General features: G+C 44.7%; 1 protein-coding gene across 3 annotated transcripts in view; it reads right to left on the bottom strand.

Annotated features, from left to right (window-relative positions):
* Positions 1-21,294, bottom strand: part of RASIP1 (Ras interacting protein 1) — a 452,478-nt gene that overhangs the window by 255,406 nt on the left and 175,778 nt on the right. For all 3 annotated transcript variants that reach the window (XM_073552118.1, XM_073552119.1, XM_073552120.1), the window contains exons 4-5: positions 12,994-13,373; positions 6,949-7,587 (exon numbers count right to left, since the gene is read on the bottom strand). In XM_073552118.1, coding sequence (XP_073408219.1) covers positions 6,949-7,587; positions 12,994-13,373 — 1,019 coding nt within the window. The remainder of the gene's footprint in view (positions 1-6,948; positions 7,588-12,993; positions 13,374-21,294) is intronic.

The raw sequence follows: 21,294 nt of genomic DNA, 5'->3' as shown, positions 1-21,294 counted from the left end.
CACAGCTCCTTCAGTCCCTTTCCCCTGCTGTCACCCCTCACCTAACTAAAATATTTAACCTCTCTCTCTCTTCTGGTATTTTTCCCTTCTCATTTAAGCATGCCATCATACATCCACTACTTAAAAAACCATCCCTCGACCAAAACTGTGCCGCTAACTATAGACCTGTCTCTAATCTTCCCTTCATCTCTAAACTCCTGGAACGCCTGGTCCACTACCGTCTTATCCGCTATCTCTCAGAAAACTCTCTTCTCGACCCTCTCCAATCCGGTTTCCGCTCTTTACACTCCACTGAAACTGCCCTCACTAAAGTCTCTAATGATCTGCTAACAGCTAAATCAAATGGTCATTACTCCATGCTAATTCTCTTGGATCTCTCTGCAGCATTCGACACTGTGGATCATCAGCTCCTCCTCACTATGCTCCGTTCCATTGGCCTCAAGGATACCGTTCTCTCCTGGTTCTCCTCCTATCTCTCCGACCGCTCCTTTACTGTATCTTTTGCCGGTTCCTCCTCCTCTCATTTTCCCCTTACTGTTGGGGTCCCCCAAGGATCGGTTCTAGGTCCCCTCCTCTTCTCCTTGTACACTGCCCCTATTGGTCAAACAATCAGTAGATTTGGTTTCCAGTACCATCTCTATGCTGATGACACCCAATTATACGCTTCTTCTCCTGACATCACGCCAGCCTTTCTAGAAAACACCGGCGATTGTCTAAACGCTGTGTCTAATATCATGTCCTCACTATATCTGAAACTGAACCTGTCAAAGACTGAACTCCTGGTGTTTCCTCCCTCTACTAATGTACCTATACCCGACATTGCCATTTCTGTGTGTGGTTCCACTATTACTCCCCAGCAACAGGCCCGCTGTCTTGGGGTCATACTTGATTCCGAGCTTTCCTTTGCCCCCCACATTCGATCACTGGCTCGCTCTTGTCATCTGCACCTCAAAAACATTTCTAGAATTCGACCTTTTCTTACCTTTGACTCTGCAAGAACTCTTACTGTTTCTCTTATTCATTCTCGTCTTGACTATTGTAACTCTCTTCTAATCGGTCTCCCTCTTACCAAACTCTCCCCCCTCCAATCTGTCTTGAATGCTGCAGCCAGGATCATATTCCTCACCAATCGTTACACTGATGCCTCTACCTTGTGCAAGTCATTACACTGGCTACCCATCCACTCCAGAATTCAGTATAAACTTATTACCCTCACTCACAAAGCCCTCCATGGCTCAGCACCACCCTACATCTCCTCCCTTGTTTCAGTATACCACCCTACCCACGCCCTCCGTTCTGCTGATGACCTGAGATTAGCATCCTCAATAGTCAGAACCTCCCACTCCCGTCTCCAAGACTTTACACGTGCCGCACCAATTCTTTGGAATGCACTTCCCAGGTCAATACGATTAGTCCCCAATCCCCACAATTTTAAGCGTGTCCTGAAAACGCATTTATTCAGACTGGCCTACCACCCCAACACATTAACCTAATCTATCCCTGTGTGGCAGAGCCAAAAGTTTTACCATAACCAGGTTCCCCGCATCATGTTCCCACATGCTTTATGCCTCCATTAGCCCTCTGTGTCTGTACTGTTACACACTTAACATTATGACTGGTCCATACAATTCAGGGTAACTGTTACCACCCACCTTTCGTGTCTCCCTCTTTCCTCATAGACTGTAAGCTTGCGAGCAGGGCCCTCTTTCCTCTTGGTATGTGTTATAATCTACTGTATGTGATTATTGTTATGCTGTAATGTCTATTGTCTGTACAAATCCCCTCTGAAATGTAAAGTGCTGCGGAATGTGTCGGCGCTATAAAAATAAAATTTATTATTATTTATTATTATTATCAATGATATCTTCTGGGACCTGCTTTATTCCTGCGTTGTTGTGTATCTGGACGATATTTTGGTATTTTACCCAGATCTGGCCTCCCGCAGACAAGCAGTTCGGCAAGTTCTTCAACGTCTTAGGGAGAATCAACTCTACGCCAAATATGAGAAAAGCATTTTTGAACAATCTGCCCTTCCCTTCTTGGGTTACATTATCTCAGACACCAGACTCAGGATGGATCATGAGAAAGTCTCTTCCATCCTTAAATGGCCTCTGCCCTTTGAAGTCAAAGCAATACAGAGATTCCTTGACTTTGCTAACTATTATCTAAAATTCATTCCTCACTTCTCCACTCTGACCGCTATCTTGTCTGCTATGACCCAAAAAGGAGTCGATCCAAAGAACTGGTCCTCTGAGGCTGAAGAGGCCTTCCGCTCTCATACGGTCCTTCTCCATCGCTCCCCTTCTGCATCGTCCGGATTTGAATAAACAGTACTTCTTAGAGGTGGATGCATCCTCGTTAGGGGCTGGAGCTGTGCTCACTCAGAAATCCTCCTCAGGTCGCTGCGTGTCCTGCAGTTTCCTCTCTAAGGTCTTCTCCGCTCCAGAGCAAAACTACTCCATCGGTGACCAGGAGTTACTCGCCATTAAGATGACTTTGGAGGAGGGCGCAGTCTACCCATTGGTCATCTGCAAGGACCATAAGAACCTGGCATACCTCCAGTCCGCTCAGAGACTTAATCCACACCAAGCCAGGAGGTCTTTGTTTTTTGCCCGCTTTTACTTTTTATTACATTTCAGGTCCAGTGGCAAGAATGTCAGAGCTGATGCCTGTCGCAAATTCCACAGGAAAAACCCTTGTGGCTGAATCCAAGAGGGAGCGAGTTTTGTCATGGGGCTGGTCACGCAGGACAAAAGAAGACACTACAATTAATTTCTTGCCACTACTGGTGGTCATCCATGAGGAGGGAGATCTATGCTTACATGGCTGCCAGTCTGATTTGTGCCAGCAATAAAGTCCCTAGACAACTTCCTATGGGTTCTCTCCTGCCGTTACCCATGCCATCTGGTTAATGGCAGCTCATAGCAATGGACTTCATTACAGATTTGCCTGTATTCTAGGGTTGCACTGTCATCTGGGTAGTTGTGGATTGCTTCTCCAAAATGGTGCACTTTACTCCGTTGTATGCTCTTCCGTCTGCTCCTGAACTGACAGCTTCATCAAACATATCACCTGCATGGATTTCCTCGTCACATTGTGTCCAATCGAGGTTTGCAGTTCACTTCCATATTCTGGTGAGCTCTCTGTAAACATCTGGACATCATCTTGGATTTCTCCTTAGTCTATCACCCTCAGTCCAAAGGGAAAGTGGAGCGTGTCAACCAGGTCCTGGGCAGCTACTTGCAACAATTCATCAATGCCCACCACAATGATTCCCTGGGCAGAGTTCTCGTACAGCAATCACTTTGGTGAAGCCTCGGGAAAGCCTCCTTTATACATTGTGCTCAGTCGGCAACCCGAGGTTCCCCTCCTTGTTACAGTTCCTTCTGATGTTCCTGCGGCAGATGTCCTCTCCAAGGATTTTTTTAAATTGTGGGAGGACACCAAAGCCACTTTAAAAGCATCCTCCGCCCATATGAGGAGACATGCAAACAAAAGGCACATGGACCCTCTGTGCTTCCGCCCCGGCAACAAGGTATGACTCTCATCCAGGTACGTCAGGATGAAGATTCCCTCTTACAAGTTGGGTCCTTGTTTAATCGGGCCTTTAGAATTGATGAAGCAGATCAACGAGGTCTCCTATAAACTGAAGTTGCCTCCTTCATTACGGATTCTGAATTCTTTCCACATATCTCTGCTGAAGTCGGTCATCTTGAGCCCCTTCTTCAAGGATCTCACGCCTCTGCCAACTGCCTCGGATGATATCTTTGAGGTGGAGAACATCTTGGCCATGAAGAAGGTAAGAGACGAGACCTTCTTCCTTGTTGACTGGAAGGGATTTGGTCCTGAAGAAAGATCCTGGGAGACTAAGGAGAACATTGACACTCCGATTCTCCTCCGATGGCTTGAGAGGAGGGGGCGTAAAGAGGGAGTACTGTTAGCACCACGCCTGATCCCTGCTCTGACAGGCAGGGTATCTTGCATGTTACTTTACTCACCCGTGCTGCAGTCAGATCTTCCTTTCCCCATGCTCTGCATGCTTCCAGCAGAGCTTCCAGCAGGGCCTCCAGCCATGTCCTTAGAGCACGCGCACATGCTCCCACCCTCTTGAAGGGCCAGCGTGTGCACTTGCTATTTTCTCCCCAGCCAATGGCTGTGGGGCATTATGTATATATTGCTTCCTCCTCACTGAGGAGGTGCTTGAGCAACCTTCCTGCTCTGCGATCTAAGTTGCGTAAAGTTGCATACCTGTTTCTGCTGCACTCTGGTGCAGATCCTGCCTGCTGAACTCTGGTGCAGATCCTGCCTGGTCCTGTACTGGCCTCTGGCGTTCATCGGGAGCCAAGTATAACCTCACCATCAGAGGCTCTAGTGAACAGTCTGGTGTTTGCTTAGTCACGCCCCTCCAGGCTCTCCGCGGTCCATGGCACAGTGGTTCCTCAAACCTCGTCCGTGACATTCAGCAAATCGATTTGCTAAACAAACTCTCCTTATGAAGGCCTAAAATACCTTTCTTGAAAAATATGGTATTACTTATGTCCTAGATTCTAGGCATTGATCCAGGTAACTATGCTGCCATATGTGGGGTCAGGAAGGAATGTTTCTGTGGCGCCCCTGAGGGTCCGGTCACCACAGAGGTACTGCACCTCACCCAGAGGTGTGGTATCCCACCTTTCAGGTAAGTTGGAGACACCTGACCTGGCTCTAACATCACTGCATCCACCATACACTAGGACAGCAGGTGCTCCTAACTGCTGACAGGAAAGGGTGTTAGAAAGTGGGTGGAGCTGGAGAGTTAGAGCGGGAGAATAGAAGGGAAGTTAGGATCAGTCTTCCTGTAGGGGAAGAAGGGGAAAGACATGCATAGGCAACCTTCCCATAGGGGAAGGTGGGAAGAGATATGATTGTGCAGCAGACCCCTGGTCTGAGGGGCTGCTGGTATGGACTGAAGGACTGAAGGAAGCTCCCTGAAGGGGAAAGGGATTTCCCAGAGGCACGGGTGGAGAGTGTGCTCCCCTGGGGCTCATTCCAGGCTGACGGACATCAGGTGGGGGAAAATCCAGGTCGCAGAAGGGTATTGGCCCCTAGCCTAGTGGAGTGTACAACAGGACTCAGCTAGGAAGCTGACAGCTGTGGCAGCTTTAGAGGTCACAGCCAACTACCAGAGTTATCTTCCCCAGAAAGGCAGCCAGAAAGGATCAAGGAAACGTTTTGGGTCTGTTATCCGACAGGATCCACGGCAGCTGGCCTGGGACACTGACTGTGAGGTGCTGGATTGATGGAAAGTGGAAAGCAGCACTGTGGAGATGGCCAGGGAAGGCACATACTGACAGGGAGTTCTGGAAATGGTGTTCTCTATCTATCTGTAAGTTGGCTGGATTCCTCACCCAGAGGACGCAGTACCAAGCGGGCATCTGTGCCCACCATAACTGTGAGTAAAGCTTTGGAGCTGCATTCAGCTGTGTATCTGACTTCTTCCTGCGTCACCAACTCAACACTACTACATCTCTTGCTCCACACTACATCACCACCATCTCTCAACATCTTCTATCTGCCCTGGGACTCAGCTCTGACTGTGGAGAGCTACTTCAAATCTGCTGCATCACATCATCAGTACCAGAGGATCTGCACTGCAGGGCTGGTCGCCTCTGACGAGATACCACAGGTGGCGTCATGAACTCTTACCACAAAAAACTCTTTATTTTCATCCCCTGTAAATATTCCCCTTTTACTAGAACGCCCAGAGCCACAGACCCGGTCACCGCTGCTGTGATACTGTCCCTTTAAGGAAGAGACCCAGTACCAAGTACCCCACTGCCCTAGCTGGGCACTCCATTTCCCCTAAAATGGGGAAATTAGCATCTGAATCATGGAGTTTTACGCTTCTCTGGATCAAAATGAAAGCTTATACTTTAGTTTGAAGTTAATGAACTTGAATCTTTAAACTTGAAAAATATGAAAAAATTCCCACACTGTTTTTAAATGACACATACTGGCAAATTATGACACAGCTATGGCAGATACATGTATTAGCATCCTGTACAATGCACAGAGCGCATGAGAGGAAGGTAGGCCATGTTTGGAACTAAATAATACCGCAATGTTTACATGGTGCAGTGATCCTGTCCTCTCAGAAAAAGTTTTAAGGGTGCGCTTTATCATCAGAGGCAGGATTACAGTGACAGGTAACATCTATACATGAGATCCACCATTCATAAAAGGTAATGTCACAGGTGACCTTGCTCCCCCTCTCTTCACAATGAGCTTTGCACACACTCATTGGATGCTTCAATAAAAAAAATAGGGTCTGAGTAAGGTTATTGCAGCTAAAGTAAATTTCCTGAAAAGGAAGTTATAGCATAAAATAGCGATAGGTGGCCAGTGTGAAAACTGCAAGAATTCAATTTTTTACTTTTAATACAGATCGTGATATGGAAAAAATATATTGCACCAAAAATGTAAGAAATACCTTTACCAAAAAAAACCTGATTTAAACTATAGATCGTCTTCTGATGGTACATTCACTTTAAACAAAAACCTAATCAAATAGGACATACAATACAATAATTCCATTGGGATTGTTAAAAAAAATAACGATCCTGATGCTATGTTCTTGTGTATTTTCTAGGACAAGTATATTGTATATTAGAGTTAAGTCTGGGGTTATTATTCCTCTGTTAATTGAAACAGCTGTATGATTTTGCAAGTATTTTTTTTATGAACAAAATGTGAGTGAACAGTTCAGCTCTATGACAAATCGACCATTAGACCTTTAACAGCTCTGTGGAGGTTAAAATTCTCTTTCATTTTCATAGTAAGGAAATTCCGAGAGAACTTATGAAAATGGAAAGAGTTCACAATGAAAGATGCCAGATTACACACAAACTGTCATCACCATTTCCACAGCATATTTAAACAAAAGGCTGATATATGTTTTAAATGTCTTACCCAAACAACTTCCTTTATCATGGTGGCAATCTTCATTACAAGTTTGGGAAAGTGTCCAGGGTCCAAAGCTCGGGTCGAATGTTCAATACATAGACTAAAGAGGTATGCTGGAGCTAGTTTAAATTCAGTTTTCGAGTTACCAGATTTCTCAATAATCTCCTTTAACACAGCATCTTCTTCTTGAGAGCGATATTGTAAGATTAAATCTTTACTTTCTATGTAGGCCTGAACAGCCTCTTGACGCTCCTGAAGTGATCTGCCACACATCTGGCATGAAAATGCCCCACTTAACCCAGAGGTAGACCAGGACTGTGGAAGCCAGGCAGGACGTGTTTGAGCTACTCTAGGATCTTTGAACATGAACAGAAAGTGCTCTCCAAGCCCTAACAAATCCCCAGTATGTAGTTCGGCTTCTCTTTGGAGGACTCCCCCATTGTGCGAAACAAGTGCCCCTCGGTATGGTCTTACACGGACTATATTCTTCTGAGTTGAAGAATCCAATCGCCATACACAACAGTGGCGAGGAAGTATATCAGGAGCAGACAAAAAAGTATCAACATAAGGACCCTTGTCTCTTGAAGCTTTTTCAGCTCTTCCAAAAAGATGCTTCTTTCGTGTCATCACATATATAACAAAGTCCTAACACAAAAGAAATACATTTATAAAACTTGCAATTTGTATTAAGCAATTTATTAAACATTATTAAAAAGCAAATTACTATAGCTTAGATAATAATTATTACTACTATTACTATAGCTATAGTATTATATTAGTATAGCTACATTATTATTATTAGCTGTTATCATTAAAGCTTGTACTTATTATAGCTTTCTTAAAAGCTGCCTTTTTTTCAAAGGCATACAAAATTATAAATTAAATGGGCTATCCTTAAAAGGAAGTTGTCAGTAGGATCAAGTTTCCTAAGCCATCTATGTGGGTATGCTGTTAATAAAAAATGAAATTCAGTGATACCTTAATATTTGCAATCTGATGTCTTATTGCAGAGGAATCCACATTTTTCTTATGTGTAAATGAGCTGTTAAGATCTATGGGCCGGGCATAGATCTCCCTGGTAATCTGCCTCCAGTGGTTATTTTAAATGAAAGAGGGCGCTACTACTGTGAGACATGTAATGACTGACACTTTGCTCTCATAATCACTCTGCAGTGAGATCAGAACTAACATAGAATAGCAGAGCTAACACAGTACAACAGAAGTGTAAGGTTTGTCTCATTGCAAATCCAATTGCAGCTGCAGTCCTCTCATAGTGCTTCAGCTTTCATCACAGGCAGCCAGGGTGATTGAGAGCAGTACAGCAGAGCTCACAGCTCTGTGAGAAGACAACTGCAAATGTGCTTGTTGTGTTTGTAATAAGACAAGGTTCAACTCTGTTGTGCCATGCTAGTTATAGTTAGGCACAACTCTGCAGTGGAGTTGACAGCATTATGAGAGGAAAAGTGCTGTCCCAAATGTTTTTATTGAGGCAAAGTTCACTTCTCTTGTTTTGTGTTTGTTCTGATCTCAGTACAGATCTGTGTGTGATTATGAGAACAAAGTGTCAGTCATTACTTTATTACATTACAATAATTTCCCTAGGGATCAATAAAGTGTATCGTATCGTACTTGGTCACAGTGGTAAAATTCTCTTTCATTTAGAATAAGCCCTGGAGGCAGATTATCAGAGAGATCTGTGCCCAGCTCATGGATCTTAATGGCTCATTTGCATATTAGAAAAATGTAGATTTCTCTGAAATAAGAAATTGAATTGCATATATCAAGGTATGTTATCCAACTTTCTAAGGAGGGTTGATCCTAGAAGGGTAGATTGTTATTCAGAGGGTAGATGTAGCTATTGTCTATGTATTGTATCTACAATTATACAAATGAACCTAGCTGCAATTTCAGAAACAGCCTACAGACAAGAATAGCACTTTTGTCTTGGTAAAAAAAAGTTATACAGTACATAAAGAAGACCTATCATCAAGTCAAAAGTGGCCAGTTTTTGCTTTTATTTTACTTCCAATGCTCCACTGATTATCCCTATTTTTCTTTAAAGTGAACCCGTTAGCAGGATTTTGCTAAGTAAACTACAGGCTTTGTCAGGTCGGCGCCGTAACACTGATTAAGATGTAACCTGGCTTGATGAAATCCATCTTGCGGTTGTTTAATCTATGTTGGTAGTTTTCAGTTAATGAGATTCTCGTGCTTCATGGTGGACCTGTGGTCGAGGCTGTATTTGGTGCTCTCTTCACATCCATCCTTATGGGCTTATGACAGATCACTGATCCTTCAGTGACCTGCTTCCTACTTTACATACTTCATATAATAGTGTCAACTTTGAAAAAAAAGTTCAGTAAAATGGCGCTGGTGGTGGCGCATGCGCAGTAGCATCTATTGTTTGCTGATAGATGGCACCATTTTGCTGCAACCAATTTTTTTTCCTACATCAAGTTATAGGTATTACTGCGCATGCGCCGGTGCCATTGTGCTGAAGTAATTTTATTTTTCATAGCCAACGCTATTGTATACATAATGTAAAATAGGAGCTCATAAGGATGAATATGTGAACAGAGCACCAAATAAAGACCCGCTCCGGAGCACGAGAATCTCATTAACTGAAAACTCCAAATACAGAATAAACACCAACCACAAGATAGATTTCATCACAATGTATCATTAATCAGTATAACAGTGCCAACATGACAGTGTATGTAGTTTACTTAGCAAAATCCTGCTAACCAGTTCACTTTAAATCTGTCATTTAGTTCAAGAGATATGAGCCTTTTTTTTGGCGTAATTTTGTATGGTCTTTAACAATGTGATGTTGCTCTGTGGATGTGTATTTAGGCTGTTCTGCATAAATATCCTGTCAGCACCGCTCACAAAAACATATAAAAAGTAGCACTGAATAAAAGGTCAATTTCTTTGGAATCATATAGCAGAATTTAAAAAAACATACAAAAAAATTACTGAATTCTCAAGAGAGCAACATCAATAAAGTAAGAGGAAAAAAATGGACACCTTTGAACTTGTAGAAGACTAGTGTTATGGTTTTGAACGGCATCATCTATTTTACCTTACAATTAAAAATGGGAACAATATTTTATGTGGGATGAATTAGGGAAAAAATGCAATTCCACAATCGTTTCTGGACCTGTAAACAGTATGATTACAGCAATTGCAGACTTACGTGTATTTTTTATTTAAGTGGTGAAAAAAAATTCAGTAGATTAATTAAAACAATTTGTTTGTGTCACCAAGACCAAAAATGTTTTTAATTTCCCTTGGATAGAGCCAAGTGAAAGCTGTTTTTTTTCTTGGTGAGCTGATTGTTCTATTTACATCAATTTGGGGTAGACACAACATTTTGTCAATTGTATTACATTTTTTTCATCTCTTTAATGTACAGGTAAATTATTTTTTTATTTTTATGGCCCAGACTTTTTCAGTGTGATCATCTGTATTGCAGTATGTAGTGAAAATGACAGTCTCTTATGAAACTTGATGCTCAGCCAGAAGTTCCCATATGGCAGCAATTTTAGCCTTAACAGACCCATAGCTGACATACTAACTCATTGATGTGCAATGATTCCATTGTGATGAACAGGTGAGAAAGGCAATGGTTCTATTTTAATGCTGCTGTCATAGATTGAAAGTGCCATCAAAATGGATAACAGCAGTGTTCAGAGTTCAGTGTTGGTTGCTGCTGTTAGAGACAGCTACTGGCTGGGCAACATAGCTGGCTTCTATATAATGGTCTCAGCTCCTAAGCCGGCTGCACACATTTTTACCCGCTCTGAGGATTTCCTCAGGTTGAGTTTTTAGGTTATGCTCAGTGCTGTTAGAAACAGTTGCCTACTATGTAATATAGCCAGCACCTACCGCAAGTGGAGGGAGACCGGCTCCTAAACCCCCTTCCAAACATTGTGACACCAGTACTGATATACATGTACATAATTTTGTGCCAAGGGGTTAAAGGGAACCTGTCACCTCTTTTTTGGCCTACCAGCTAAAAATATCAGTTAATGGAGTGCCAGCTATGCGTTCCACAACTATTTCTGAAACCCCCTGACTCCCCATGTATTACCCATTAAAACCTTTTTTATTGCTCCCACGCTGTATGGTAATGTGTTTGGTCCAGTCCGATGGGCTTTGCTTTGGTTCCCTCATTCCACCCCTGCTCGGCTTGCTGTACACATTCCTTGCCGTGAATATTGCAGCTTGTGTACAGATTTTGTGTGTGCGCCTTCAAATTGCATGCGCACAACTGCTTTTCGGCTTTGCCCGCAGTTGGACAAGGTTTACTGCGCATGCGGGAGATCCCATTTTATTTGCAGGGAGTTTTAGCCTGGCATACACATTTCAGACTCTGCGTTGTTAGTCATTGCAAATTGCAATGTTGGTTTTAAAAAGATCCTGACACTGTAAAAAAGCCCTTTGATAATTTGATCCCAGTAAATTCTTACATTCCCAAATAGGGTGGTAATTGTCAGAAACACCGCACTGAACTTGCTCACTGAGCCAGTGCGTGTGTCCTGAGTAAAGCGAACTGTGCTCAAAGATACCTGTGGAGCGGGCAGCAGCCGAGTAGATGCGTACTTCAGAGCCGCAGGACCTGAAGCAGGTGACTGCTAGGGGCGTGGCCTAAACTCCAGAGAGCTAGGAGCTGCAAGAGAACTCCTAGCAGGGTAACTGTGAGACAAAGTTGCCAAGGGGCATAGACAGTGAGGATAGTCAGGACATAGCTAATGAGTCATACACAGAGATAGCTGCAAGGTACCAGAGGGGCGAGCAGAGAGTAGTCAGATCACAGGCAATGAGTCATACACAGAGAGGGTAGCGCAGTACAGAATCAACAGGCAAACTCACAACGGGAAACAGAACCAGGTCAGAACCATATAAACAAGCTATAGCAACAAACAGGCACACAGAGGTCAGCACACTCGGCCAAAGGCAAAAGGGCAGGGATTTGAGCTTCCCAGGGGTTTAAGAAGCTCTCCCAGAACCAGAAAGAGGCCACAATCATTAACCCCAGGTGTGCAGGTCAAAACCTGCACTGAGCTCCAGACATTAACCCCTGACGTTCAGCTCAAAAACCTGCACTGGGATCATGACAGTAATTAAAGGGTTAATGTGTTATAAATGTTCTAATTAAAGAAGGAAATACTGTACCCGGTAGACATCCTGGCTATTATTTACATGACAGAGCCTGAAGTGGCTGATTTAATGTTACAAAAGGGGTAATTCCCAATAATATCCATAATCTCATATTCTAGACTTAGAGGCCCTGTCACAACATGAATCCATTGGATCAGTGCTGATTTTTTATTCTTTGCCACTTATTTTATACTTTTTGCACATGTGGCATGATTAGAAAATTCTCCTAGCTAAAAGCTTGCCTATTTTTTTGCTTTAGCTTATTTTTTCGATATGTTAATAATTTTAAATTAAATAGTATTTTAATGCAAGACTATAATTATGCAGAATCTTTAATCGTAAATAGTGATGAATATTGTATCTGGGTGGGAACATCTGTACATGTCCTGTATATCTATAGATGTATAATCAGGGGAGTAATGATTATGGTTGCAGAGGGTATGACCCTAACAGGGCCTGTCTTGCAGGGGGCCCACAGACGCCAATTCCACCTGTATGTGGGTCATTGGTAATGCTTTCAGGTGAAAGGTATTGTGTCGCACAGACCTCCCCAAGTCCCTATGCTGCACTACACGCTGCTGGACAATCTCATACCGACAACAGAAGTCGGCTTGCCAGTGACATGCCGCGCATGGCAGTAGTAGTCATGCACTACTCGTAGGGGAACACCACAGTCAGATGCCGGCTCCTGTGCTGGCTACAGAAGAGGAAGCCATACATTGTGGGAGCGAGGAAGGCGAGTAAAATTGTTTGCTTCTATTTTAAAGTGTGCAGGAGAAGGAAAAAATGAGACCTGTGTGGGGGACATTTTACCAGAATTGGGGAAAATGTTATAGCACAAGAAACAAGAATAACCATAATGCTATTAAGTAGTGCAAAAGTAGTTACCACATCTTTGTTGTATCCTTGCAAAAGGAGGAAGTATGGATGATCTGTAGGTGGCTGAATTAAGTACTGAGAGAGGCGTTCAAAATCTAAACCAATCTGATCAGTAGCATCCTCTGAACCATCTACACTGCTACTGCATTCTATTGAGTTTTGCATGTTTCCATCTTTTGGATTTAGTCCTCCATCTTGACCAGGGTCTGGATCATTAGCCACCATACTCTTAATGCTTTTGCGTTCTCTACGTTTTTTGGTGTTTAAATTGATATCACTTATACTGCGACGAAGGGAAGTGCTGTCTTCTCGCTCTCTTAATGGGGCATTACCACCAGAAGCTGCACGAGACCAACTTTTCTGTAGTCTTCGAGCTTGTGCATTGATTCCTGTTGAAAGATTATATAAAATAATTTTATCGACCATTGAAATATTTTCTAGATTTCAATAATTATAAGAAAACAATAATAGAAATAAGAGTACTTAGCGTATTTAGGCAATGTACAGTACTGCTAATGATTCAATATACTACTGCATGATACGTAAAATAAAATCTAAATTAAATATTAAACATCAATAGTTGAGTAACTGAACAAATCAAGTTCCTAATGTATTTATTTGTTACAAAACGTTGGAAAGGACAAGCTAAGACTTTTTTTTTATTTTCCTGTCTTATTGTGTATTTTAAGGAGTTAATTATTTGATTTGGAACATTTACTGCTCAGATTATTTTGGTGAATTACTTGATCACTATTTTCTAATGTTTGGTTGGAAGAACTGATTTACAAAGGAAGTGACGAGAAAGACACAAAAGTGTAGGATTGAGAGTAAGACATGAAAGAACAGAAAGGAAAAGAGAATGGAATAATAGAAAACATATTACACATAAAAAAGGAGGCATCATATTGAGAGACAGACATTCTGGTGACACAGGTAATAAAGCGGATACATATTTAAATTATTCTTCTAATGTTCTATAAGCAGTTAAATCTCCTGCCTCATTAGAGGCAGACATATCATTGGTTCAACTTGTGCCACCCGCCAAAGTGGGGCGCTGGACAAAAGTTTAAAGTGGGGCCCTAAATACTCACATATTGCACCATCACACTCAAAGATTTAGGTTGTAGCTACACATGTTGAATTCAAACCTTTAAATGAGCGCGAGCCACAATCCTGAAGTTGCCATGTTTACTGGCCTCCTTACTAGTGATGAGAGAACATGCTCGCCATTACTCAGTGCTCGCCCGAGCATCTCACTGCTTGGAGCTCACCGAGCATTGCCGGGGTTGCTCAACAGGAGCTCAGTTCCCCGCCCTGCAAGTTTAGCACTCTTTAGAGAGGGATTGTCTGCCACACACTGTAATTTTGCAGCCATATTGGTTGTGGCTTTACAGTGATTGGCTGGCCGCATGGCGTCATCAGGTCTTTATCTGCTCCGGAATTAGTTAGTGTAGGGAGAGTTGCTGCAGATCTAGGGAGAGATTAGTTTGCTTCGTACTTAGTGTGGTTATACCATATGTTACACTTGGTTCTGACCCTGCACCCGGTTCTGGCGCTGCCCCCAGTTCTGGTCCCTCACTTGGTTCTGACCCTGCACCCGGTTCTGGCGCTGCCCCCAGTTCTGGTCCCTCACCTGCTCCTGCTCCCGAGGCTGCCACTGTACCTCTGCAAGGTCCCTGTCAGGATCCTCACTCTCTGTCTGTCCCTCGACGTCCTGCTGCTGCTTCTCTCTCCCCCACTTCCTGGCACGCTGCCAGCAGGCTCCAGGGAGAATGCTTTCTACATTCGTGCTTACCTCCGGTCTCTTAAAGGGATAGCGTGCATTGATTTAAAAATTTCAATTAACCAATGGCAGCGCACTAATTACTATTTCTGGCCTCTCCACCATGGGGGGAGTGCCATAGCAATGAGTATCTACTCTTGCTAAGTCTGGTTCTGTCCCTGCTCTGTCTGCGCTGTTATAGCATTCAGCTTGGCACTCTGTTTATACTGTTTGTTTCCGCATAATATCAGTGACCTGTTGTTCGGCTATCCTAGACGACATCTGTACCTATATACTCAAGTACCATCCCGTTCCGCCACTTACCATCCGAACCCGTGGACATCGCTAAAGTTGCTGGAGCCAGCTTCCTTCCATGTACCCGGAACTTGACTATCCTCACCAGAGCCAGCTTCATCTTATTTACCCAGTGTCCGCCAGTCAGCTCCACCATATCTGTAATATCTGTTTACCCATTTGTCCTGCTGGGACAGCTTCCACGTGTCCGGGGTCTAACTGGAGGTAGCACCTGTGTCCCCCAGGTATTCCACTCTGATCCTGTTCGAGGGATCTTACAACAGATACCTGGGGCTCAATAGTTATGCCCCCTTTGGAGCCCCCCAGACCGAGGTCCCGAGGTTCCACTCAAAAAATAAAAAACGAATGTGAACTTCATCATCTGTGCCTCCACGTCTATTCGTTACACCATATCTAACACACATATCCATCTCAACTAACAGTCCTACTGAGGACTAATAAAGCTGCATATACAGTATATCAGTACTAGGCAGGCAGTGTATGTGGCAGACTTCAGTGCATACAGCAAGAGGGTCCATTCCAGTTCTGTCTGCTGTTGCTGCCTATTGCAGATATTTCTAGACATAGCCCCAGGTATCAAGGGCCGGGAATATTTTTTTTTGTACATTAATTCTGATTATTTGCTTTAAAAGCTATCCAGAAAACACAGTTATGCTGTTCCATTTGCTTGTTGGCACTGCAGAATACAGACAGATCTTTTCCATATTACAGCGCTAAAAATCCAGCTATTTTAAACTGGGTTTTTCTGTCCCATGGATCACATATCAGTGTGTTCAAAATTGTGCCATCTCAGGCCTCCATTTAAATTTTTATGCAGTGTCTTACCCAAGTTATTGACACCAGTTTACTGAAAAAAAAATAGTTACCTACAGGCAAGATATCTGAAACTGGGTTTTGTCCGTCACACGAATCACATATAAGTTCACTCCAAATTCAGCCATTTGTAGTGAACGTGGAAAATATTGTCCTCCATTTAAAATGGGCAAGGCGAGTGGCAAGGAATGGGGAACTGGACGTGATGGTGATGGTGCATGCCGAGGCCTTGGCCGTGGGTAAGCTGAAATAGTTCCACAACAAACACCCACATCTTCTCTTCCGACCTTCCTGTCCCAGTTACTAGGGGACCGCAGCAGCACACCACTATTGAACCCAGAGCATTGTCAAAAGGTTGTTGGTTGGATAGCGGATAATGCTTCCAGTCACTTTGCCACCATCACCCTGTCTTCCACATGGTAAAGTCTCAGTAGCCATGAGTCTGGACCGGATATTCCTCACCCTGATCCTCATTCTTCCCATCATGCTGAGTGCCCAGAAACAACTGATCCCACACTTGGACACTACGAAGAGCTGTTCACTTTTCCATTTATAGATTCGGGCCTCTCACCCAGTCCACTTGAAGCAGGGCAAAAGGAGATCGCATGTAGCCATGCCCAAATATTTGAGAAGCCACAGTCACACAAAGGCTACATTTGGAAAGTGTCACAAGAGGTGGACAATGATGATACACAATTGCCAGAAAGACAGGGTGAGGACCAGGGTGTGGAAGTGGAGGTCGAGGTGATGGATAATATAGTAACTGACCCAAACTGGAAGAAGGACATGCAGAGCAGGACAGCAGCACACATGGGGAGGGAGGCATAGCACCCCAACAGGCAGGAAGAAGCAGTGTGGTGGCTGCAGACAGAAAGCGATCTTCCATTCCCCGTAACACCAACACATCAGAAGTTGCCAGTCCAACTTTTAGGTCTTCCTGAGTCTGGTTGCTTTTTAAAGTCTCTGCCGATAACCCCAAAAGGCCATTTTCACCACCTGCCAGGCCAGCATCAGCAGGGATAGCAAAACTAGCAGCCTGACCACCACCAGCATGATCAGGCACATGGCAGCAAAGCACCCAACTTTGTGGGCCGAACACCAGGGTCCAGGAACAGTGACTGCGGGTGATACCACTGCTTCTTCCGCTGTTGTACGGGCAAGTCAATCCCTTGTCCATGGTGCATGCACACAGTCAAATAGCACTATCAGCAAGCACATCCACGTTCTTGTCCCAGCACTTGTCGCCACAATTTCTCCTGGTGTGCTGTCCCCGCATTACACAAGCACGCGTCCCACAACATTAACCATGCCCTCAACAATGTAGTTACTGGGAAAGTCCACCTAACCACAGACACGTGGACAAATGCTTGTGTGCAGGGACAGTACATCTCGCTGACGGCTCACTGGGTTAACATAGGGGAAGCTGGAACTCAGTCATACTTTGGAATGGAACACGTCCTCCCGATGCCGAGGATTGCGGACCCTACGTCAATCAGGGTTACCCCCACAGTCTACAGCTCCTGCACCTCATCCTTCTCCTCCTCCTCTTCAGTCTCCATCTCCGAAATGACCACATTAGTCACAAGCTGGAAGCACTGCAGAACTGCCTCAGCCAAGTGGCAACAGGCTGTGCTGAAGCTAATATGCTTAGGTGACAAACCGCACAATGCTGTTGAGTTGTGGACAGCTCTGAAAGAGCAGGCAGATCTGTGGCTGACACTGCTGAACCTATAGGCAGGCATGGTCATTTGTGACAATGGCCAGAATCTGGTGGCGGCTCTGAGGCAAGGTGAGCTCACACATGTACAATGCCTGGCCCATGTGCTTAACCTCGTGGTTCAGTGGTTTCTAGAAACCTACCTGGAGCTTCCGGATCTGCTTGTCAAAGTACGCCGCCTTTGTGCCCATTTTAGAAACTCAGCTACAGCTTCCACCGCCCTTGCCGTGATTCAGCAGCATTTGCAGCTTCTGGCTCAATGTCTGGTGTGTGATGTCCCCATGCTTTGGAACTCTACACTGCAGATGTTGGAAAGGATTTTTGAGCAGGAGAGGGCAGTTGTTGAATACCATCAAAAAGGCCATTGGTATTCAGTTCAGACTCCACACCTAAGACCTCAGGAGTGGACATGGATGTCAGACATATGTAACATCCTCCAAAACTTTGAGGACTCCACCAAGATGGTGAGCGGCGATGATGCCATAATTAGCATCACCATCCCACTTCTCTGTGTTCTGAAATGCTCTCTTCTCACAATGAAAGAGGATGCATTACAGGTGGAGCACGATGAGATGGAGCAAGGAACCATACCGGGTGATTACACACAGCCCAGCCTCATCTCATCCCAATGAGGATTGGGTGACAATGAGGAAGAGGAGGATGAGAAGGAAGAACAGGAGCTAGTTTCATGCGCTATAAATGGTACTACCTGCACAACTGTCATACCATCTGCTCAGCGTGGATGGCCTGAGGACAGGGAGGAGGAGGAGGATGAGAGCATGGTCAGTCGTCCTCTTAGTGAGGACATGGAAGTCTTGCCTTTTAGCAGTCTGGCACGCATGGCTGAGTTTATGGTACACTGCCATTCCCGTGACCCTTGTTTTCTGAAAATTTTGGGTGACAGTTATTTCTGGTTGGTGACACTTTTAGACCTATGCTACAAGGAGAACTTTCTTTCTCTTATTGCTGTGGAGGAAAGGTCTACTAAAATGGGGCAGTACCAGAGGGCCCTTGTTGCGGAATTATTTAAAAAATTCCCATCTGAAAACGCTGGCGGCAGAGGTCACAGTTCGTTGGACAACCAAGGTGTGATGGTTACGTGTGACTGGACACACCGCCTCCAGCAGGACTAATTTCTCTGACACACATGACCCTGGATAAACCTCCTCCAGTAGGGCTAATTTAAGTAATATAACGTGCAGCTGGATACATCACCTCCAGCAGGCAAATTTTAGAATTACACGTGTATCTGGATACACTGCCTCCAGCAAGGCGAATTTAAATAATAAAGGGAAACACCAGGGAAACCGATACAATGGAGGGCCCTGTGATAGGGATCGGGGACATGGAGACCTCCTGCACTCCCCTGAGTCAGTGTCTCTACACTCCTGACAGTCCCTATGCAGGTTCCGCACCTGGCGCCGAGCAGGATACCTAAAAACCCTAGCTCGCCCTGCACCTAGCCCTTTCTAGTGAAATGGACGGTGCAGAAACTAATCCTACCACTGCACTGAAACACACAAAAGGAAAGGTACAAACAGGGATAACACCACTTAGCTTTGCTCTGGCGCTCTTGCTCCCAGCAACAGAGTCCAGCACCAGAATGCAGCTTTCCTCCTGAATAGCTGCTGCTTCACCAAGCTTTGTCAGAGCTACAAGGAACTCCTCTCTGTGGCTCCTTCCACACCAAGACTCTGACTGAGCTAAAGGAACTCTCTCTAGCTCCTTCCTCCACCAAGGATGGTTGAAATGACCAATATCACCACCAGTGATTGCAACACCTGACACTCTTTTATAGGTCAGAGCCAGAGCAATCACACCTGCTTTATAATCACGTGCACTAAACTAAAGTAACCAGAGTGCAATGACCCTAACGACCACCGGGGGCAAAACTAGAACTGAAACCACCACAGTGCAATGACCCTAATGGCCACCGGTGGCAAAACTAATTTTAAGCACACAGCTTAAGGAAAAAAAAAGGTTACTTGTCCATTTATCTGTCATAATCCAACCTGGATCATGTCACAAGGAGTACAGGCTATAGAGCCACAACTCCAATCCAGCAGAGGCAGGGGAACATTGGCAAAGTTCTGGGAGAGTTTTCTCAGGCCCTCCTATCGCACAGGCCCTCAATCGCGGGGTATTCTCACAAGGAGTGTGAAGTTTGAGAAGATGCTGCAGGAGTACCTTGCTTAGCATAACAATGTCCTCTGTGATTCCTCTGTGCCTTATAATTATTGGGTATCCAAGCTGGACATGTGGCATGAACTGGCTCTCTATGCCTTCGAGGTCCTGGCCTGCCCTGCTGCTAGCATTTTGTCAGAGAGGGGTTTTTTTAGTGTCGCTGGTGGAATTATAACTGATAAGCGCATCCGCCTGTCAACTGAAAATGCTGACAGGCTGACTCTTATAAAAATGAACAAGGGCTGGATTGGACCAGACTTCTCTACACCACCAAATGATAGCAGCGTAAAATAAACTCAAATGCAGTGTCTTTTTTTTGGGAGGTCTATTCCCATACACCTCTTCACACCCACAAATGGGTATACGCTTTCTGAGTTTGGCAGTTTGCTGTTGTCCTCCTCCTTCTCCTCATCATCATCCTCCACCACCATATCACCAGGGTGACCGTGGTCCGCGATGTACACCCACATCATTTTTTTAAAGGGTGCCTATGATGCCCGTACAAAAAAAATGGTTATACAATATGCTCATGTATATCCCCCAGGTGTAAATGTTTGTCAGCCCATACACTTAGTGCATGGGCATTACAAGTATAGGAGACTCACTCCTTTATAATGGCAACATTTTGCGAACTTTTTTTCATGGGGCCCTTCTCCACATCTCGAAAATTTTGGCAGCCCTTGCATTCACTGCATAGGCAAACACTATGGGAGACCCATTTCTTCATAATGGGAACTTTTTTTTCAAGAGGCCCTCCTCTACATCTCTTCAAAGGGGCATTGGAGTGGCTCCAAATTTTTTGACAGCCCTTGCTTTCACTGCATAGGCAAACACTATGGGAGACCCACTTCTTCATAATGGGAACTTTTTTTCATGAGGCCCTCCTGTCACGTCCGCCATGTCTGCCATGTCTGTTTGTCTCAAGAACTCTTGGAGCGATGTGCATGCGCATGTTTTGTCTGCTGTCCTGCATGTTCGCTAGAGCTGTGTGCAGACTCACCTCATGTCTGAGCTGCAGGATCCCTGCGTTTCTGCTCTGCCTTCTGTGATCTTCTCGTCATGTCTGGAGTCCTTGATCATGTGATGTTTCTTAAGATCCTGCACTGTCTGGTTCTGCAATCATCTCGTCATGTCTAGAATCCCGGATCATGTGTTCTTCCTAGGATCCTGCACTGGTTGGTTCGGTGATCATCTCGTCATGTCTGAAACCCTGATCATGTGACGTTTCCTAAGATCCTGCACTGTCTGGTTCTGCTATCATCTCGTCATGTCTAGAATCCCGGAAGTTCTCCCCTGGTCCTGACCTGGAGGAGGAGGTGCTATGCCCTATATCAGGCCGCCTCTTCCTATGCTCAGGGCCTGATTATTGTGTTGCTTCCCTGCAAGGCTCTGGGTCTGTGGGGTTGCTCCCTCTATTCTGTGCCCTTGCACTTTGCTCTGTAGTGCGTCTCTGCACACGCTCCGTGCTCGTATTCCGCCTCTTGTCTTGTGCCATGTCTTGTGTTGTCTCTCGTGCCAT

This window comes from Dendrobates tinctorius, unplaced genomic scaffold, assembly GCF_039654945.1.
Source record: "Dendrobates tinctorius isolate UK_male_01 unplaced genomic scaffold, ASM3965494v1 ptg000184l, whole genome shotgun sequence".
Taxonomy (NCBI): Eukaryota; Metazoa; Chordata; class Amphibia; order Anura; family Dendrobatidae; genus Dendrobates; species Dendrobates tinctorius.
The sequence above is the reverse complement of the archived record's forward strand: the minus strand, read 5'-3'. Positions and strand labels throughout refer to the sequence as shown.